The sequence below is a fragment of the Lithobates pipiens genome, unplaced genomic scaffold (genome assembly GCF_037356315.1).
Source record: "Lithobates pipiens isolate NorthernLeopardFrog02 unplaced genomic scaffold, aLitPip1_a1.2 Scaffold_44, whole genome shotgun sequence".
NCBI classification, from domain to species: domain Eukaryota; kingdom Metazoa; phylum Chordata; class Amphibia; order Anura; family Ranidae; genus Lithobates; species Lithobates pipiens.
The window spans coordinates 2809860-2831592 of record NW_027507870.1 but is presented as its reverse complement, the minus strand read 5'-3'; the positions used below and the strand labels follow the sequence as shown (position 1 = coordinate 2831592).

The following is a 21733-nucleotide window of genomic DNA, read 5'->3' as shown; positions in this document are numbered from 1 at the left end:
ATTCATATTATTTGGCGCAGCTCTTTTTCTTTATTTTTTATCATAGTTCCACGCCTGCCACCAGAGACAGCGCCCTCCCCCCCCCCCCCTGTCGCCAGGCTGAACATCTCACGGCCCAGTCAGACTGACACAGAAGTCAAATTTAGGCAAATAGACCCAAACCAAACTGTAGTTTGGGTAAAGTTAAATTTTGAAAACACATAGGGCGTGCTCTTCGGGAGCCCGCCGCTACATACGTATAATATATGTAACACTGTCCAGCTACTTTTATGAGAATCCTTTGTGTCTTTTTTTAGAGTCCAATATCAGAACCTCCCCGGCGTCTCCTATGGATATCACTCATAGGAATACTAACCAAACAGAGGTTTATGGCACAAATGGATTGCTTGACTTTGCCAATATTAAGCTTGAGAATGATGACACCAATAAGGACAGAAACCCGCACCGCCGTGATGACAATGATCACAAAAGAAAAATGTGGTAAGAGCCAAAGATTTCTCCCATGGTGTAGAGAATGTTATATTGTCTGTGGTGAACTTGGAATGGTTTCTTATTGGTTGCAGGTATCTCCCAGCATGTTGTGAAGCGGTAATAGGGCATTCCAACTCTCCTCCATGCTCATTACAATGGTCCCCCCCTCCCCCCTCATATTACCCAGTTATTCATAGGTGTGCCCAGCCTATTGCATCATGTGGCCCTACAGATGAAAGACAAGGTGAGCATTAGCTGCTGGTGGGGTAAAAATCACCTGTGTACAGAGAAGCAGCTGGTTCCTTCACCTTCCCGCTTCTCCTCTGACTCTCCATTCACCTGCTGAGGGAAAACCCTGTGTAAGCTCTAAGCCAGTCTGGTCAGAGCTCACACAAGGTTTTAGGCTCTCTCCTCCCCTCACATGACATAACTGAGCCCTGGTGATTGGCTGCATTAAGGGGAGGGATTTACAGTATATGCTCCTCCATACCTTGAAGCAATGGCGTCGCTAGGGGGTGGCTGTTGGGGGCCATAGCCCCAAATCTGGGGCCCATAGACCCGAGTCTCTCAGAGGTGGCCATGGCCTCTCTGCAGCCGGGCCATGAGGGAGCATAGAGATGACATCATTTCTCACCGCCTGCCCTGCATCACTGCTGTTCCGCTCTCACTGTGCAGCCGCGGGCAGCAGAGAGATAACATCATATAGCACTGCCGTCCTATCTCTGGTGAACCTGATGTAAGGAAGGGCTCTCTGGGGACCCCGATGTAAGTGGGGGTCTCTCCGGGGACCCTGATGTAAATGGGTGGGGGCTCTTTGGGGACCCTGATGTAAGAAAAGGGGCTTTCTGGGGACTCTGATGTAAGGGGGGCTCTCTGGGGACCCCAATGTAAGGAAGGGGCTCTCCGGGGACCGTGATGTAAGTGGAGGGGCTCTCTGGGGACCCCGATGCAAGGCAGAGGCTCTCTGGGGACTCTGATGTAAGGAGGGGCTCTTTGGGGACTCTGATAGAAGGGGGGGGCTCTCTGGGGACCCTGATGTAAGGGGGGCGCTCTGGGGACCCTGATGTAAGGGGGGGCGCTCTGGGGACCCTGATGTAAGGGGGGCTCTCTGGGGACCCTGATGTAAGAGGGAGGCTCTCTGGGGAATAAAATAACAATATGTACTGCGCTAAGACCATCTGGTGAATAGATGACTAAATAAATAATTATATAAATAAAAAATACAATACAATAAGGTGAGTAAGTGAGTCCCACAAACTCTTCCTTTCTATATAAGAATAACCTAGTACACAAATCTCATAATAAATAACTATTTGGAATTTAATAATAAATGAACCCTGTGCAAATGGCCCAAAAACGTGCAGATAACATTCAAATATTATAATGTCCAAAATAAAGTGCAAGTGCTCCGTGTGCTGCACACTATCCTTAATATATTGAATAATAATCTTGACAGTCCATCATAGGGAGATGGATAAAAGTGAAGCTGGTGCCTTCATGCACTGTGCACACAATCCTGGTGTACCCCTCCACCGGATGTGCCCTCACCTTAAGGGTTTTTTTTTAAAAGAAAAGCCTGTAGTTCAGGGATATGCAATTAGCGGACCTCCAGCTGTTGCAAAACTACAAGTCCCATCATGCCTCTGCCTCTGGGTGTCATGCTCAGAGTCTTACTATGCCTCATGGGACTTGTAGTTCTGCAACAGCTGGAGGTCGGCTAATTGCATATCTCTGCTCCACATCAATATTCTCACATTTCATGATAAAAAAACAAGCCTTGGTATACTCGCGTGTATTAGGACGATGGTGTCACCTGAAGATGGATCTGCAGCCCCGACCCGTGGCGTTTCCCACCATCCTAAGCCTGTGTTTCAAAGCACTTCCTGATTCCTTACACGTCAGCCGATCAAGCTCTCTGGGGACCCTGATTTAAGTGGGGGGGCTCTCTGGGGACCCTGATGTAAGTGGGGAGCTCTCTGGGGACTCTGATATAAGGGGGAGCTCTCTGGGGACCCTGATGTAAGGGGGGAGAATCTCTGGGGACCCTGATGTAAGGGGGAGGATCTCTGGGGACCCTGATGTAAGGGGGAGGATCTCTGGGGACCCTGATGTAAGGAGGAGGTCTTTGGGGACCCTGATGTGGAGGGGAGGCTCTCTGGGGACACTGATGTAAGTGGGGGGCTCTCTGGGGACTCTAATGTAAGGGGGGATCTCTGCGGACCCTGATTTAAAGGGGGATCTTTTGGGACCCTGATGTAAGGTGGAGGATCTCTGGGAACCCTGATGTAAGTGGGAGACTCTCTGGGGACCCTGATATAAGGGGGATCTCGGGGGACCCTGATGTAAGGGGGAGAATCTCTGGGAACCCTGATGTAAGTGGGAGGCTCTCTGAGGACCCTGATGTAAGGAGGAGGCCTTTGGGGACCCTGATGCAAGGGGGAGGCTCTCTGGAGACCCTGATGTAAGTGGGGGGCTCTCTGGGGACTCTGATGTAAGGGGGAGGCTCTCTGGAGACCCTGATGTAAGGGGGAGGCTCTCTGGGGACTCTGATGTAAGGGGGAGGCTCTCTGGAGACCCTGATGTAAGTGGGGGGCTCTCTGGGGACTCTGATGTAAGGGGGAGGCTCTCTGGAGACCCTGATGTAAGGGGGAGGCTCTCTGGGGACTCTGATGTAAGGGGGAGGCCCTCTGGGGACCCTAATGTAACGGGGGGCTCTCTGTACAAAGCTGAAACTTTTTTTTATGTCATAGATAGAGTGTTACAAAAATTTCTACAGGGTTAAACCCGCAATAATGGCGGGATTTTTAAGGCACAACTTACACAATATTTGAAAACTGTACAAAAGTTTTATACAGAATTATTAAACAAAACATTAAAAAACAGTAACACAGTAAAATGTCAATGGGCACCATGCAAAACCTTTCCACAAAAGAATGTGGTAAGATGTTCAGTTATAAAGCTTTACATATAAGTGTACAATGACAGTAATAGCAGTGCAGCGGATTATAGAAAGCTCCAACACGCTCAACACGTTTCTTGGGGTTTTGCCCCGAGGGAGGGCGTCTGAAGTGCACACAGCTTATGCTAAGACACGCCGAGAGGACGTTTGGATTTCTTCCTTTTATAACAATTTTTTTTTTAGAGCTGAAAGCTTAAGCATTTAATGGTCGAAGTGAACCAACTTTAAAAATTAGCCTGGCCATTTTACGCAATTTGCAGATCTCAGACATTGTGCATGTCTATCTAAACATCTCCAAATAGTCTTCTTTGGTGTGGTGTCTGGGGGTTCTGCGCATGTACCATCTCCTAACGGGCATGAATGTTCCTCTCCTTTGCATTTTCTTTTCACATGCTTCTTCAATGAACTCCTGATGAAGTGGATTTTTATCCAAGAAACACGTTGAGGGTGTTGGAGCTTTCTATAATCTGCTGCACTGCTATTACTGTCATCGTACACTTTTATATGTGAAGCTTTAACTGAACATCTTACCACAATCTTTTCTGGAAGGGTTTTGTATGATGCCCATGGACATTTTTATGTGTTACTGTTTACAATGTTTTGTTTAATAATTTTGTAATAAACTTTTGTACAATTTACAAATATTGTGTAAGTTGTACCTTAAAATTCCGTCATAATTGGGGGTTTAAGGAATGAATGAATGAAGGATTTGTATAGCGCTGAAATTGCAAACTGAATCGCCTCAAGGCGCTTGATCAGCCTGTGTTGTCTAGCTTCTTAGAAGAGGTAGGTCTTGAGTTCTTTCCTGAACGCCTGGTGGTTTTCTTCCATATGGATGTAAGTCGGTAGAGCGTTCCATAGCCGTGGTCCTTGGACCGCGAATCTTCGCTCTCCCTTTGATTTGTAGTGGGATTTGGGAATGAGGAGGAGGTTTTGGTTAGATGATCGAAGAACTGCGGTTGGGTGTGTAGTGTGTTATCTTCTCGCGTAGGTATTGAGGAGCGTTTCCTTATATGCATTTGTGGGTGAGGCAGAGGGTCTTGAATGTGATCCGATTCTTTACGGTTAGCCAATGTAGGCTCCTCTGGGTGGGGGAGATGGATTCCCAGGGTTTTTTTTTTCCAGTTATCAGTCTAAGTTTAACCCTCTAGTGTTCTTTTTGATTATTGTAAGTGGGGTGTGGCACTATATAGCCCATAGATGGCCCTTTAGATATAATTCCATAGATAGTTATCTATGTCCCAATTGGGGGTTTTCCTTCACTCCCTGTCTTGGAAAGACAACAGGAAGTAAGATGAAATCTCTAAAAAGTAAGAAAAAACCTCTAGGACACTTGCCATTAGAGGATTTTTCTGGTGACCACACAACATTTATAATTTTCCTTCACTCTACGTTTTATGGCTGCCAATTAGGGATGCACCGAATGGGTTTTTTGGTGCGTAAAACGATACCGAAAATGAAAAATACACTAGGCCGAAAACCGAAACCGATACCGAAACAGCACCGATACCGAAAATGACTGTTTTTAAAAAATATTTTTATACAGGAGGTGGTCAGAGACTGGAGACATGGTACAGGAGGTGGTCAGAGACTGGGGACATGGTACAGGAGGTGGTCGGAGACTGGGGACATGGTACAGGAGATGGTCAGAGACTGGGGACATGGTACAGGAGATGGTCAGAGACTGGGGACATGGTACAGGAGGTGGTCAGAGACTGGGGACATGGTACAGAAGGTGGTCAGAGACTGGGGACATGATACAGAAGGTGGTCAGAGACTGGGGACATGGTACAGGAGGTGGTCAGAGACTGGGGACATGGTACAGGAGGTGGTTAGAAACTGGGGACATGGTACAGGAGGTGGTCAGAGACTGGGGACATGGTACAGGATGTGGTCAGAGACTGGGGACATGGTACAGGAGGTGGTCAGAGACTGGGGACATGGTACAGGAGGTGGTCAGAGACTGGGGACATGGTACAGGAGGTGGTCAGAGACTGGGGACATGGTACAGGAGGTGGTCAGAGACTGGGGACATGGTACAGGAGATGGTCAGAGACTGGGGACATGGTACAGAAGGTGGTCAGAGACTGGGGACATGGTACAGGAGGTGGTCAGAGACTGGGGACATGGTACAGAAGGTGGTCAGAGACTGGGGACATGGTACAGGAGGTGGTCAGAGACTGGGGACATGGTACAGGAGATGGTCAGAGACTGGGGACATGGTACAGGAGATGGTCAGAGACTGGGGACATGGTACAGGAGGTGGTCAGAGACTGCATGCATGGTACAGGAGGTGGTCAGAGACTGCATGCATGGTACAGGAGGTGGTCAGAGACTGGGGACACGGTACAGGAGATGGTCAGAGACTGGGGACACGGTACAGGAGATGGTCAGAGACTGGGGACATGGTACAGGAGATGGTCAGAGACAGAGGACGTGGTACAGGAGGCATCCCCCATTGCAGCCAGTGTGCCCCATTGCAGCCAGTGTGCCCAATTGCAGCCAGTGTGCCCAATTGCAGCCAATTGCAGCTAGTGTGCCCCATTGCAGCCAATTGCAACCAGTGTGCCCCATTGCAGCCAATTGCAGCCAGTGTGCCCCATTGCAGCCAGTGTGCCCCATTGCAGCCAGTGTGCCCCATTGCAGCCAATTGCAGCCAGTGTGTCCCATTGCAGCCTGTGTGCCATTTTGCAGCCAGCCTGTGCACTGTGTGCAGGGAAGAGAGCCGCCTCCGCTGCCTGTTTGATCACAGCGCCGGGAACATCACAGCTTTCATTTCAATAGCTGTGTGTTCCCGGCCGCGCGCCGTCACGCGCAGCCCCTCCCCCTTGTCCGGGCACTTTGATAGACAGATCATCCGTCCAATCCTGCGAATGATCTGTCTATCTAAGTGCCCGGACAAGGGGGAGGTGCTGTGTGTGACGGCGCGCGGCCGGGAACACACAGCTATTGAAATGAAAGCTGTGATGTTCCCCGCGCTGTGATCAAACAGGCGGCGGAGGTGGCTCTCCTGCGCTATACACCCCTCATGATGGGCGTCACCAGGGGCGGGGGCGGAGCCCCGCCCCCACCCAGGCCATGCCCCATTTTCGGCTCCATTATCGGCCGTTTTTCTCTTTCTGCAAATTGCCGAAAAGGGCATTTTTCGGCCGATATGTTTCGGCGGCCGAAATTTCGGTGCATCACTAATGCCAATATATAGGGGGTTATAGGCAGTACTCTAGTACTAGTGGCGGGCTTTGCTGCTGACCTCAAGGGGTCCGGCCCCATCCCAGCACAGCTGTAGACAAAAGTGTCTGCTACAAGTCTTCAGTTATCAGTTCTCCTCTCTTCCAACTTGGAACTCTGCTCTAGAGCAGGGTTTCTCAACCAGGGTTCCTCCAATGGTTGCTAGGGGTTCCTTAAACAATGACCAATGTTTGCCTCTCAGATAAGTTCCCAGTGACACCAATGATATTTTTAGCTACCTGTAGGGGGAAATTCTTCCCCAAGACCACAAATGTAAGGAGCACTCTTCCATTGACCATCCCACTGATGTATCATGAGTTGCAGATATAGCAATTTTTAACAGGGGTTCCCTGAGACCGAAAGGTTATTTCAAGGGTTCCTCTGTGTTAAAAAGGTTGAGAAAATCTGCTCTAGAGCTTCCCATCCCGCTGCCCTATTTATACCCTCACCAGTGGGACTGGGGCTACCTTGCCCTCCACCAATCCCAAGTCAGCAGCACACTCAAAGGCTCTTCTACTGCCGTTGCAATTCTGTAATATAAGAGGTAAACAGGTTTTCTAGAGGGGGGACCCAGTCTTATCAGGTAGGCTGTATGGGGCCCCAATGGTTTGTAATGGTGGCCCTGCCCAATGAAAATGGTAATAAAGGATAAATAGAAGGGTGAACCTCCCTGGTTGGGACACAGAGCTTGGCTGGCCTAATCCGCATGGGAGCTTCCTAATGCCATGTACACACGGCCAGACTTTTCGACAGCAAAGGTTTGACGGAACAAATCCGTCGGACAATTTGACCATGTGTGGGCTTCATCGGACCTTTGCCGTTGAAAAATCAGACGGACTTTAGATTTAGAACATATTTCAAATCTTTCCGACGGACTCAAGTCTGGTCGAAAAATCAGTTCGTCTGTATGCTAGTCCGACAGATGAAAACAGACGCTAGGGCAGCTATTGGCTACTGCCTATGAACTTCCTTATTCTAGTCCGGTCGTACATCATCACGTCCATGTCCATTTGGGCCACTTTTATTCCTATTACAAGGAATGTAAACATTCCTTGTAATAGAAAATAAAAGAATGACAGGACCTCTTGAATGTGAGATCTGGAGTAAAAAAAACCTCAGATCTCACATTTACACTTACATGCAATAAAAATAAATACATTTCTTTTTTTTTTTTCAATAAAAAAAGTCCCCTTTAAGACCATTGGGCAGAAGCAACGTCCCTTCCGTCATCCAATAGTATGGAGCCGAGTGGGGGCCACCTTTCCATCACTCGGCATCCAGTCTCAGAGGGGAAAGGACCGGATCGTCTCAACCGCTAACGATGGCTCCGGTAAGTGGTGGATACCACCGGGGAGTGGCGGGAGGGGGAGGGGGGCACCTTTCCCACCGCCGCTAAAAGTGATCATGCGGTGAATCCGAGACCGGATCTGTTGCCATAACAATGGTATTTCGCATTGAACAGCTGCCATATAATAGAAACAGATGGTAAAGAACAAACTGGACTTTAAAGGTACCAAAAATAATGTACAAATAGATATATAAAAATATCCATTTTATTAAACATCAGTTTCTTCAAAATGTTCAGGAAGCATATAATTCATAAAACACGGGCAACCACTTCTTACTGTACATGTTTCGCTCATTAGAGCTTCCTCAGGAGCTTTTGAAAGTGCTGCATGAAGTTAAATACTACAAAAGAAACAAAGAATTATGAATAATTGTACTGAAAGATTATTGTGACAATAGTGTCAAAAAGATTACATAACATATCATAAATTGTGATTATATACATATTTTCAAAAATTGATAATCAGCTGAGAATGCATGCCTACCAGATGGTTTTGTTAGCAATGACACGTGAATCAATCAAACAATTCTAATTCCTATACTGGAGCCTGAGTTATAGGGGCACATGTGCAACCATAGGGACCTCACAAGCACAAGCAAGATATTGAAAATGCACAATTATCGACACCTAAGCGCATTCCCAAAACAGGTCGGACCCAATCTAATGCGCGATCAGTACCGGGCAGATTATCCATATCTCAGACACAGATGGGCCCTTTGGATCAAGCAGGAGGGACTGTACTTTTATGGTGCGTCCCAAATGCCTCTTACACCTGCACCTAGTCACATAAAGCAGGCTATACATGGTCGATTTTTGAACAAATTTTCTTTTCAAAATCAGAAAGTTCATTTTTTTTGTGATCCGATGATTGATTTTCGAAATTCGGACGACCAAGCCTTCAATTTCACCTCATGTTCCTACAGAAAATAATTTTCGTGGCCGGGAATCTTCTTTTCTCTCTGTAAATTTTTATTTTCTTGCACATGCGCATTTTTTTCTCTTGTTACATTTCTGGCACGATTCTCCCATCATTGATTTAGAAAATCGTTAGTTTTTCAAAAAATTTCCAACATGTTCGAGTCCTCAAATTTATTTTCATGGAAACGAATGTTTTAGCCCTTGTACACACGGTCGGACATTCCGACAACCAATTTCGATGGATTTTGTCCGACGGATTTTGTCCGAAACTGTTGCATACACACGGTCGGACAAAGTTGTCAGAAAATCCGATCGTACTTAACGTGATGACGTTATTTCATTAGGACGGGACTACGTTCAGGCTAGTAGCCAATAGCTTTGGTCTAGGAATTTGATCTGAGCATGCGTGGCACTTTGTCCGGAATTCTCAACACATGATCGGACAAAGTCCGATCAGATCATGTTGTCGGAAAATTTTATAGCCCAGCTGGAAAACTTTGTCCGTCGGATACTCCGACGGAAACAGTCCGATGGAGCCCACACACTGTTGGATTATCCGACAACATGGTCCTATCGGACATTGTCCATCGGAATGTCCGACCGTGTGTACAAGGGCTAAAGCCATCTATGATAAAAATCAAAACCAAGAAACAACTCAATCTTTAAACAACCCCCCTATGGAGTGAAATGACAATCAATGATATCAAGGCCCTTGATGACTTGATGGAGCTTTGGGAGGAAGGCCCTACCGATGAGGCCGAGCCCACCTCTCAAGGGGAACCTCTGTCTCATTCGGAGGTTGTCCCTCCGGCCGACGCTCCATCAATTCCATTCTTTTCCAAAGAATATAAGCCCAGATCTCAAACATTTCCTGCTCTTCGAGCAAACCCAAATATGTGGGCATTTACACAGCAGGTTACTAATGAAATACATCAAACTAAATGGAAATGGATTTCCCATTCAAATTTAACCTCTGACCAACGGGAAGCTGTTCGATCCTTGCAACAGAATCCCAATTTAGTCATTAAACCCTAAGACAATGGGGGGCAACCTAGTGGTAATGGATTGTGCCCAGTATGAAAATATGGTTATGGACCTTCTCAATAATAGAGATTAGTACCAAAAGGGTATCTGAGGGCTTTGTTAAAAACATTGATCCAATATAGGAAATTAATAGGTTCCGCCTATCACAATAATGTTATTACTAAAAAAAAGTCGGAATTTTTGAATACTCAATCACCAAAAACCCCAACACTATATGCATTGCCCAAAATTCATAAGAGCTTAACCTATCCCCCCAGGCCGACCAATCGTCTCAGGGAATGGATGCCTTACGGAGGCAGCTAGCCTAGCCAGCTGGTGGACGAATATCTTTGACCACATGTGGGGTCATTGACTTCCCACATTAAGGATACTATCCCCGAGGGTGCCCTATTGGTGGCTATTGATGTAGAGGCCCTCTACAACTCCATCCCCCACAAATTGGGGGTTGGGGGGACTTCATTCAGGAACGAGATCGAACAGCTGGATCTTACAATAAATTAATTCTTGATTTGTTACGATTCATATTATCGAACAATGTTTTTCTTTTTAAACGCTCCCACTACCTCCAGATGCAGGGGGTGGCGATGGGGACCAAATGTGCCCCATCATACACCAACCTGTACCTGGGGGGTGGGAGCGTGACTTGTTCTACAAGGAAGATATGCAGGATTTTTTTGCAAAGGCGCTCATATGGCATCGTTTTATCGACAACATTTTTTTTTTATATGGACAGGAACACAAAATGAGTTGCTTGCTTTTTTTGACACTTTGAAAGTTAACAATCTAAAGTTCACTATTAATTATCATGAACAAATACTGAGCTTTTTGGATGTTCAGTTTATTAATCCTGATGGTAGTCTCAGTTCCACATTATTTAGAAAATCCTCAGCCGGGGACTCTATTCTACACGCTGATAGTTGTCATCCATCACCTCTGGTTATGAGTATTCCATATAGCCAGTACTTGCGATTAAAACGAAATTATAGCAGAGATGTTGATTTTGAGAAAGAGGCTAAGGCGTGATAATCTCCCCTATAAGAAAGAGGCTACAGCAACAAATGCCTCAAAAAGGCCTATAACCGAGCAAAGAATCAGGACAGGGTAGAACTCATTCATGGCAAAAAAGTTACTTAACCCGAGTGTGGGGTAAGACTGATTACCCGCTACTCTGGGCAACAAATACAAGTCAGGAGCATAATGCAAAAATATTGGTATTTACTACTTGCTGATCCAACTGTATCAAAATATTTAAAATATAATTAAAAATTGTAAATATTTAAAAACTTACCCGGTAATAACCTTCAGGAGATCCAAATCCCTAAGAGACAGTTTGGTCCACAGTCACCACCAATCCAAGAAAACAGGTCGGAATGAGCACACGGGAACGTTTCCCTGCGGTAAATGCAACTTCTGTTGATACATTCATGAAGCTCAGTAGATTACATTGGCTGATGGACACATCGTTAAACCACGATTTCTTGCCAACTTGCCAGTATTCTGATACCTGTCATTTTTTGGGAAGTCCAAATAAAAAGGATTTTGATCTACAGTGGTTTGCGGCCATTTCTTCTAAATTCATTGTGTGCGGAGGCGAGCCGAGGCGAGTACCTACTGAATCATTAGGCTTCCTGGTCTCCTGGTGTGTCTTTTTTCCATTGTATATCGGTTGGGGTGGTTTATATCATGATGTGTGATTGTGGTGCATACTATGTGGGCAAAACAAAAAGGCCGTTCTCTCCTCCCTATTCGTGATCACGTCAAATTAGTCTCTAAGTCCAGAATGGAGACACCCATTAGTCGACATATGGGTCTCTTCCTTGCATTTAACCTGTCAAAAATGCATTATTTGCTTTGGAATACTTACCAAAGAATGAGAGAGGGGGTGACAATGACAAGCTACTTCTACAGCGGGAGGCCCGGTGGATTCTGTTGACCCCAGATCTCATATTTAAGAGGACCTGTCATGCTTTTTTCTATTACAAGGGATGTTTACATTCCTTGTAATAGGAATAAAAGTGATTCAATTTTTTTTAAAGAGGAAGTAAACCCTGATGAGTTTACTTCCTCTTTCATTCCCTGCAAAGGCAAAGCATAATGGACTACTATGCATCTTCGGGCAAATATCTCCTAAACCGTATAGGTTTGGGAGATATTTCTTGGACCTACAGGTAAGCCTTAATCTAGGCTTACCTGTAGGTCAAAGTGGTTTGTAAAGGTTTACAACCACTTTAATAACAGTGTAAAAATAAATAAAATCAAGTAAAATAAATAAGAACTCGCGCGCAGAAGCGAACACATACATGTGTAGCGGCCACTTATGAAAACAGTGGTCAAACCACACATGTGAGGTATCGCCGCGATCGGTAGAGTGAGGGAAATAATTCTAGCCCTAGACCCCCTCTGTAACTCAAAACATGCAACCTGTAGAATTTTTTAAACGTCGCCTATGGAGATTTTCTATTTCTATCTTTCTATTTCTATGATCCTGGTTTTGATCAATTAGGGTCCTAAAGTTCAAAATGTATTTGTGGTTTCTATACATTTCAGAATCTTATCCTCTCCCTGTGGTTGCACATGTGCCCCTATAACTCAGGCTCCAGTCTAGGAATCAGAATTGTCCGATTAATTCAAGTGTCATTGCGAACAAAAGCATCTGGTAGGCATGCATTCTCAACTCGTTATCAATTTTTGAAAAAATGTAAAAAAATCAAGATTTAGGATATGTTATGTCATCTTTTTGACACTATTGTCACAATAATCTTTAAGTACAATTATTCATAATTATTTGTTTCTTTTGTAGTATTGAACTTCATGCAGCACTTTCAAAATCTCCTGAGGAAGCTCTTATGAGCGAAACGTGTAGAGTAAGAAGTGGTTGCACGTGTTATATGAATTATATGCTTCCTGAACATTTGAAAGAAACCAATGTTTAATAAAATTTATATTTTTATATATCTATTTGTTCATTATTTTTGTTACATTTAAAGTCCCGCTTGTTCTTTTCCAGTTGTTTCTATTTACCTCATCAGTTGTGGTGCCTAGTTCTGACCCCTCACTGCCCAGTTCCAAAATTAACCGTCGTATAATGTCGGCGGGTGGTCCGAAAGTAGCTAGACAGTTATCAGTATCACTTATTTACTTACAGGCTGCATGGAGTATATGGCTCTATTCACATCAGTCCATGTTCCTCAGAGGAGCTAACAGTCTAATGTCACCACCACACTTACTATATACACCCAGTAGGGGGTAATGTTTGGTGAGGTCAAAAGAACATCCTATAACACTGTCAGCCTATTCACCACTGGAGGATGCTACTATCTTCATGTGATGGTTGGTGTAATCTCTCTTTTACTTTTCTTTTACAGGATGATACAGATCTTGGTTCCTTGCCTCATTATGGCTGTCCTCATTCTGGCAACATGTGTTTTTCTTCTGTGGAGAAGAAATCGGAAACTTAAACGTAAGGAAGGAAGTATTGGATGGGTGGTTGTTGTTGAAGGGACTTTAAAGGGGCCAATGGACATCCCAAAGCACACACAACATCCAAGTACAATCCCAGTAAAAATAAAATTCATAGCATGGTCGATGGGGCCAGTGCCAGGACAAAGTCATCTAGAGCCCAGGGCGAGCATGCCAAATTGCGCCCCCCCCCCCCACTACCAAGATGTATGAGCACTATGTGTCAGCAAAAATCCCCACCCCTAAAAACCGAGCACTAATCTACATGCTTACCCCCTAAGCATAAATTCCCCCTCATCCCAATAAAAATCTGCCCCTTGTTGAAATCCCCTCTTCAGCACAAATCTTTGCCACACTCCCCCCCGCTCAAATCCTCCCATTTTCCATATGCCTCCAGCTTAAATCCACCCCCCCCAAATAAAAACTCCCCAGTACAAATCCTATACTCCTCAAATTTCCCCTCTTAGCACAAATCCCCCCCTCATCACAAAATCTTCCAGATTCCCCCTTCTAACGTCTCCCCCAAATTTCTCCTCCTAGAACAAATACCCCAGTCATCCCAACTAGCACAAACCCCAAACCCCCCCAAAAAACAACCTTCAACCGAGAGACACAGGGAAATTTATGTCCAGACTACACCATTAAAGCGAGAGTCCGCCGGGAGTTCCGCCGTTTTTTTTTTTTAAAAAGCCAGCAGCTACAAATACTGCAGCTGCTGACTTTTAAAATAATGACACTTACCCGCCCAGCGCGCCCGCGATGTCGGCACCCGAAGCCGATCTCTCGATCGTCTCTCGGGTGCTGCCGCCGCCATCTTGGGTATGGGAATCAGGAAGTGGAGCCTTTCGGCTTCATTTCCCGGTTCCCTACTGCGCATGCGCGAGTCGCGCTGCGCAATAAGGATGGTCCCCGCTGTCTCTGGGATCCGTGTGTTTCCCAGCAGGCAGCGGGGAACTTTCGGAAAGGGGCGTAGATTCTGCGGAAAGGGGCGTACCTTCTACAGAATCTACGCCGGAAGTGGGTGCAGATACCTGTACTGTACAGGTACCTGCACCCCCCTCCCCCCTGAAAGGTGCCAATTGTGGCGCCGGAGGGGGGGGATTCCAATGAGCGGAAGGTCCACTTTAGGGTGGACCTCCGCTTTAAGGCGTAACTTGTTATGTCTAGCCAGGTTCTATAGACCGGCTCACCAGCTTTATACTTTGGCATCTCTGGATGGCCTTTTAAATGATATACTTCTGACCAACCTTCCAGACCACCTGTGACCGGATTGTATTCTGGATAAATGTCATTCAGATTAAAATCCCGTATTTAGCGACCAGTCTTGAACTTTTAAGACATAGAAATTTCTGTGGCCTGGTCTCTCATACTGCTCCGGCCCCCTTTTAGGTTGGCACATTCCCACGCATGGTCAATTTATAGGCACCTTTCATCTCCATCCTGCTCTGGTTCCTGGGTGCTGCTTTGGCACTCTGGTCTCCTTTTACTTTTTGAGCTTTGATCTCTCTTGGTTGAAACACACAACACATGGAATTAAACATATATCTGGAAATCTTTAACCCATTGTCCCTGAAGAAGACTTCTAATCTATCTGTTGAAGCGCGTTGGATTTCCTCTGTCCCTCTGACAGTGGAATTGGGTTATTCCAATTTTTCTGTTGTATTTCACTATGTGTTTGTTTTTATCATTCAACAAGTATTGTTAAAATTCTATTTATGTAACAATAACATTCTTAATTTTATAAGAATCACCTATGTTCATGGTCCATTAAAGTCCCATGTTTGAAGAACCTTGTTGCACACTAGCACAAATCTTCTTCCCCATCGCCTCTCCCAACACAAATCCCATCAATAGTCCCAGCACACCTCCACAGAACAATTATTTTCCCCTGCCGCCCCTCACAGTGCAGAGGGAAGCCGCCCCTACTGCCCACCCTGTGTCCCAGCCCTGGATGGGACATTATGAACTGTACACATTTCACAGACTGAATCGGCTTCCTCAGGAGATGTGGAGCTTACAGATTATGTTATATGTACATTTTTTACACATCTACATTTATAAAAACCATATAATTTAGGACAGGGGTCTGTGGAGAGTATTAATGGAGGATTGCATGAAACCAAAACCAGAAATGGCTCACTCATTGATTAAACCAGGCTCTGAGTTTTCTAAGGTGTCACGTTATAGGGGACTTAGATCCAAATTGCCACATCCCGGAGTCATCTTTTATCCCCTGGTAAGTAGTACATTAGCCACTAAACCATATATCACCTACCTAGAGAAGACAGGAATGGTGTGGAGGCCTCTCTTGCACTTCCTACCCAACACTCCTGAAGGTGGAGACAAAGAGTGTGAGGGCACAGAGTGGCACGAGTGACCGAGTAGCTGGCTGGCATTGTCCGCTCTTTAGGCAGGTAGAGCTGGAAGTCGCAGTCTTCAGGACAGGATGCTGAAGCAGCTTGGCACCAGAGCAGTCAGCGACAGCCAGGGCAGCAAGGGACCAAATCGACAGGTAGAGAAACAGGCCAAGGTCGGTAATAGCCAAGCAAGGCAGTATAGAATCAGCAGGCAGAGACAAGTCCAGGAAACAGGCCAATGTCGGTAATAGCCAGGCAAGGCAGTATAGAATCAGCAGGCAGAGACAAGTCCAGAAAATAGGCCAGATCGGTAATAGCCGGCCAAGGCAGTATAGAATCAGCAGGCAGAGACAAGTCCAGAAAATAGGCCAGGTCGGTAATAGCCGGGCAAGGCAGTACAGAATCAGCAGGCAGAGACAAGTCCAGGAAACAGGCCAAGGTCGGTAATAGCCGAGCAAGGCAGTACAGAATCAGCAGGCAGAGACAAGTTCAGGAAACAGGCCAAGGTCGGTAAAAACCGGGCAAGACAGTACAGAATCAGCAGGCAGAGACAAGTCCAGGAAACAGGCCAAGGTCGGTAATAGCCAAGCAAGGCAGTACAGATTTAACAGACAGAGACAAGTCCAGAAAATAGGCCAGGTCGGTATTAGCCGGGCAAGGCAGTAGAGAATCAGCAGGCAGAGACAAGTCCAGAAAATAGGCCAGGTCGGTAATAGCCGGGCAAGGCAGTACTAAATCAGCAGGCAGAGACAAGTCCAGTGAACAGGCCAAGGTCAAAGTAACTAGATGAGCAAGGTTGAAGCAGAGAGCAGAGGCGAAGTCCAGGGAGAAGCCGGGTCATACACAGGTAGAAAAATACAACCTACAGAGAAACATTCTCCTCCCGGCTGAACAGGAAGTGTGTCCTGAGACATGATTGGCCAGGGAGTCCAAAGACTCCCTGGCCAATTGGGGCTTCCTGATTGGCCGGGAGGAGAATCAGGAAGACAATAGCAAATATTATTATTTTCGCTATAGTCGCACAAATGGGTGGGCTCGGACCGCAGAGCTCTGCGCCCCTAGTCCGCCCCTTTTTTTAAATCTATGCGTCCACTGGAATCTATGCGTCCGGTGCCCTGCATGTAGATTAGGGGCTGGGCGCATGGATTAGGGGGGCAGCACCCCTTTGCCCTGCTTGAATGGGCCGCCACTGCTGCTGGGTGCCAAGCGTGCATCCCAATTTCTATGTGCGCATGCATGCACGCAGAAACATCACAGCACGCCTGGTGTTGCCCTTTTTGCCCAAAAGTATGAGCAGCAGTGCAATGTGCACGAGGATAAGTCTGTACTGGTTTTCTGCGAGAATTTGCTTTGGTATATTTAAAAAAAAAAATGTAGATGTGCAAAAAGTACATATAATCTGGCACCTCCATATCTCCTGAGGAAGCGGACTTGTTCTGCGAAACGCGCAGAGTTCATAATATCCCATCATTGAAGCTGCAAATAATAGTTTTTATCTCTGTGTTGAATCCCATGATGTTGTATGGATATTACCAACTGTTGGGATTAGGTGTACAGCACTTTTACCTGACAGGTTCTTATGTTCATTTTTAAATAACTTGAATATCATTTATATTGGGATTGGACTTGGATGTTACTTTTTTTTTTGGAGGGTTATATGAGATACCCATTGACAACTTTAGGGTCCCTAATCTATTTGCAGTTATCTACATCAGCGGGGGGGGAGGGAGGGACACCTGCCACTGTCGCCTGCCGCCAAAGCCGCGTGCTGGACGGTTCCGTCACAAGTTGGATTGAAAAGCGGACGTTCCAAAACTGTATAATGGATAGAATGTATCATCTACGTATCTCATCTACGTATCTCAGAAGAAACCTGGGCACTCGGTAGAAGACCTGGGGCACGTGCCCTGGCTGAGGGTTTACCAATGCCCTCTGTAACCAATCAGATGTACTTTTCCTCTGGTTTTGTCAGTGAATGATCGATCGTTTGCTCTATTATAAACCAGAAGAGTCGTGACTTGTGTGGTTTCTCATGCTTGACTCCCACTAACAGCTTCTTTGTCTGAATTCATTCCAGGTAATCAGAAGGCATTGGGGGGCGCCAACATTCATCTAAGCCATGGATCAGTTCTGGTATGTACTACATACAAATGATTATACTGTAATAAGACTAACTACAAATAAATGCCCCCATCGAGGGGTATTCACGAGTCTTACCCACTGACTTTTATTTTATACCATTAGTTGTATGTCCATGTTTCTCTATCCATATGGACTATTGCATATTTTTCTGGGGCTATGTACTGTATATATATATATATATATGTCAAAAATAAAGTGTAAGCGCCCAACTTATATATGTGTGACTCTTAAAGTAATACAGACGTGTATGTGTACACCTGTGTGGCAAAATATATGTGAAATGACCCCAAAAAGAAAAATGGGGATAGTACTGTATTGAAACAATTAATAAGAAAAAAATAGTGACCTGTGAATATGTGCATAAAACTAATTGGGGACTGTATAAATACTTATCCCGGTGAAAAAAGAAACAAAGCAAAAACCAGTCAATATAAACACATACAAATATGACTAATAACAGTGATAGAGTCCATGAAAAATATAAAGTCCATATAAAGACGTGCAGGATATCAATCTCAACGTATTGTGATATCAACCAGGATTCTGTGGTGTTGTGACCAAAAAAGATAATTCACCCTGTGACGATCCCACCACCTTGTAGGGTACAGGCTTACCGGATCTGTATGACCCTAGCAGACATACGCCTCAGGGGTCAACCAGAGCTTGTAATCTCGGCCAAAGAAGTCCCAAAACTAGATGTTCCAATCATGCCACATACGGTTCGCACAAACGACTAGATGTAATCACCGTTTTTCATATACATGTACAACTCCGGCAACGGCTCAGGCATGGAAGATGAAGAAACAAGGCCAACATGGCATAATAACGTTTTTTTAAAAAAATCCTTTAATAAAAAAATTGCTCAAACTCACATTTCCAGGATGATCAATAAAGCATATCAGAGGAAAATTGGCAGTAGCGGAGTCCTCCCAACGCGTTTCGACCTACAGGTCATCATCTGGGGTGGGCTCCAACTACTGACATACTGCCTTATATAAGTACTTACACAATGAAGTGATGCCATTCCCCCATGTGTCACAATCATGCCCACTTCCGGTATATCCAAGATGGCGGACGGGCGTGCGTTCCACGCCTCCGTTTTTTGTGCGTTACACCCATATGTCCAATATACTTGGACATAAGAGGCATGATTGGGGATAATAGCGGCCCCACTTCCGGTTAAAATAAAATAAAATAAAATGGCGGCCTGGCGTGCGTTCCACGCCTCCATAACAATGCGTTCCACCCATTAATGCTAATACAAAGAGAAAAAGGGCAAAGGCCTACTTGATGTGTTAATGCAATTACTGCAAGAGGCCCTCCCCCTACATGAGCCCTCGTTCGAACCTACTAGATGCGCGTGGAAGCACGCCCGTCTCTCCATCGGGTCGCAACCCGAGACCGGGAGTGCGCATCTGCGATCGCACCGGAACCGGAAGTGAATGAACGTCACTTCCGGTACGGAACAAAAAAATGAGAACGAGGCCTGGATATAGGATAAACCCATTGCCTCCTCTCCAGTACTACTAGAAAGGGTGCTACAATGACACCTGGTGGCCACAAATAAAATAATCTTAATAATGAAAGACAATACATAAAATATATCATGTTATGGGTAATATATATCACATAGTTTAAAATTATTACCATATGATATAAATAAACTGTCTTATTAAATAAAATGAAATAAAATGAATATCAAAATAGTCATTAAAACGAACATCTACCAGTGAAATAGACCTGCGGATAAACTTGTATGATATCAAACTACATACTGCAAATACCAAAAAAAAAAAAAAAAAAAAAAAACGAAAGAAAAACATGTCAAAACTTTTATGAATCATCTATGAAGGCATTAATGTCCCACTCCACATTCATACCGAATGGGGAGTGGGACTGAAGCTCATAGATCCAATAAGTCTCCAACCTGGAGACCCCTCGTGTGAGGGGCCCCCCTCTCCAGGGTGGAGTATATCTATCTATCGCAACGAATTGTGTGCCCCGTAAATCGTTGTTGTGGCATTCCCTATAATGTCTCGGCACCGTGTGTTTAGACAATTTACTTTTGATCAAGGAAATATGTTCGCCAACCCTCGTGGAAAACGGCCTGGTGGTACGACCGACATACTGCTTCCCACAAGGGCAGGTTATTAGATAGACCACGTATTTAGTTTTACAGGTGCAGAAAGATTTGATTGAATAACTTCTCCCTGTCACTGTGGATGTAAATTCCAAAATTTTTCGTTGTGTCAATGTATTGTGTTGACACACACTGCATTTTTTGCACGGGAAATAACCTACCAGGTTGTGAAAAAAAGTAGGCCGAGTTGGGGGATTAGTGATGTTAGGGGCTATTTTACTTTGCAGAGTTGGAGCGCCTCTGAACAAAACATTCGCTTTTTCAGGAAGATTTGGACCCAACACAGGGTCTTTCTTTAGAACCCCCCAATATTTACTGAAGATCTTTTTTACTTGCCTGTATTGCATGTTAAAGGTGGTTATTAAAGACCACTTAAATTTGTCATTATCATTCCGGGGAGTTTTAGCCTGTAAAAGAGTACCCCTGTTTATATGTAAGACCTCTTGTAGTTGTTTTTCTAGAGTGGGCGCATGGTATCCCTTATCCAAGAACTGTTGCTTTAAATAATAATATGGTGACAGCTATCGATGGCAATATAGCTGTTACGATCAGTGGATTTGAAGTGGGTCTTAAAACTTAAACCCCCTGATGTAATTCCAATTTCCAAGTCCAGGAATTGTATTTTATCAGTACTGGTCTGATAGGTTAATGAAATCCCCCTATCATTGATATTCAAACCTCCAAAAAATTCACAAAGCGTGTCGGCGGTGCCTCCCCATAGGAGGAGGATGTCGTCTATGTATCGGACCCACAAAATCAGTGATGGGCTCCGCTGGGCATAGACGACATCCTCCTCCCATTTGGCCAGGAAAAGATTGGCCAGGCTGGGCGCAAATTTGGCCCCCATGGCCACACCCCTTTGTTGTGAGTAATACTGGCCATCAAACCAAAAGTAACTATGACTGGTAGCAAATTCTAATAGTTCGATGATATAATCGCGTTGGCAGGAGACTAACGATTGTTCTCTGTCTAGAAAACAACGTACCGCTTCGATTCCCTTCTCCTATGGTATACAGGTGTATAGGGATGCGACATCTGCGGTAGCTATGATACATTGTCCTTGGAACTGTATACCTTCCAATTTTTTGATGGTGTCACCTGTATCCTGTATATATGAAGGCATTTTTCTAACGAGTGGTTGGAGATAAAAATCAATATACCTGCCTATGCGTGCTGTGACGGAATTAATACCACTCACAATTGGTCTACCGGGGGGGGCCGTCAGACTCTTGTGGATCTTGGGCAGATAGTAGATGGTAGGTATTCTGGGGGATACCGGAAACCAAAAAAGCTCTTTCCTTTTTGTTCAAAATTTTTTGTTCGAAACCCTTATCAATGAGGGTTTTTAGTTGTTTTTTGTAAATATTAGTGGGGTTGTTAGGTAATTTGCAATACGTGTCTGGCTCACCCAAAATATTCGCCATTTCTTCCTCATATTGTGTCTTATCGAGAATAACTATACCCCCTCCCTTGTCGGCAGGACGTATAATAACCTGTTTCTGGTCACAAAGAGACCTCAATGCTGCTTTCGGCAAGGAAGTAGGGTAATGATTTTTAACTGGTAATTTAGCTAGATCACTGAGTACTAAATCTCTAAAGATTTTTACTGCGGGAGCAGTGGGTACTGGAGGAGAAAAGAGAGAGGGGTTAGATAACCCCGAATGGAC

The 21733-nt window shown here is 45.1% G+C and overlaps 1 protein-coding gene across 1 annotated transcript in view; it reads left to right on the top strand.

The window, feature by feature from the left end:
* The first annotated feature begins 300 nt into the window (after positions 1 to 300).
* Positions 301 to 21733, top strand: part of LOC143956854 (uncharacterized) — a 37547-nt gene continuing 16114 nt past the window's right edge. The window contains exons 1-3 of the mRNA XM_077467022.1: positions 301 to 480; positions 13334 to 13428; positions 17862 to 17917. Coding sequence (XP_077323148.1) covers positions 329 to 480; positions 13334 to 13428; positions 17862 to 17917 — 303 coding nt within the window. The 5' untranslated portion in view covers positions 301 to 328. The remainder of the gene's footprint in view (positions 481 to 13333; positions 13429 to 17861; positions 17918 to 21733) is intronic.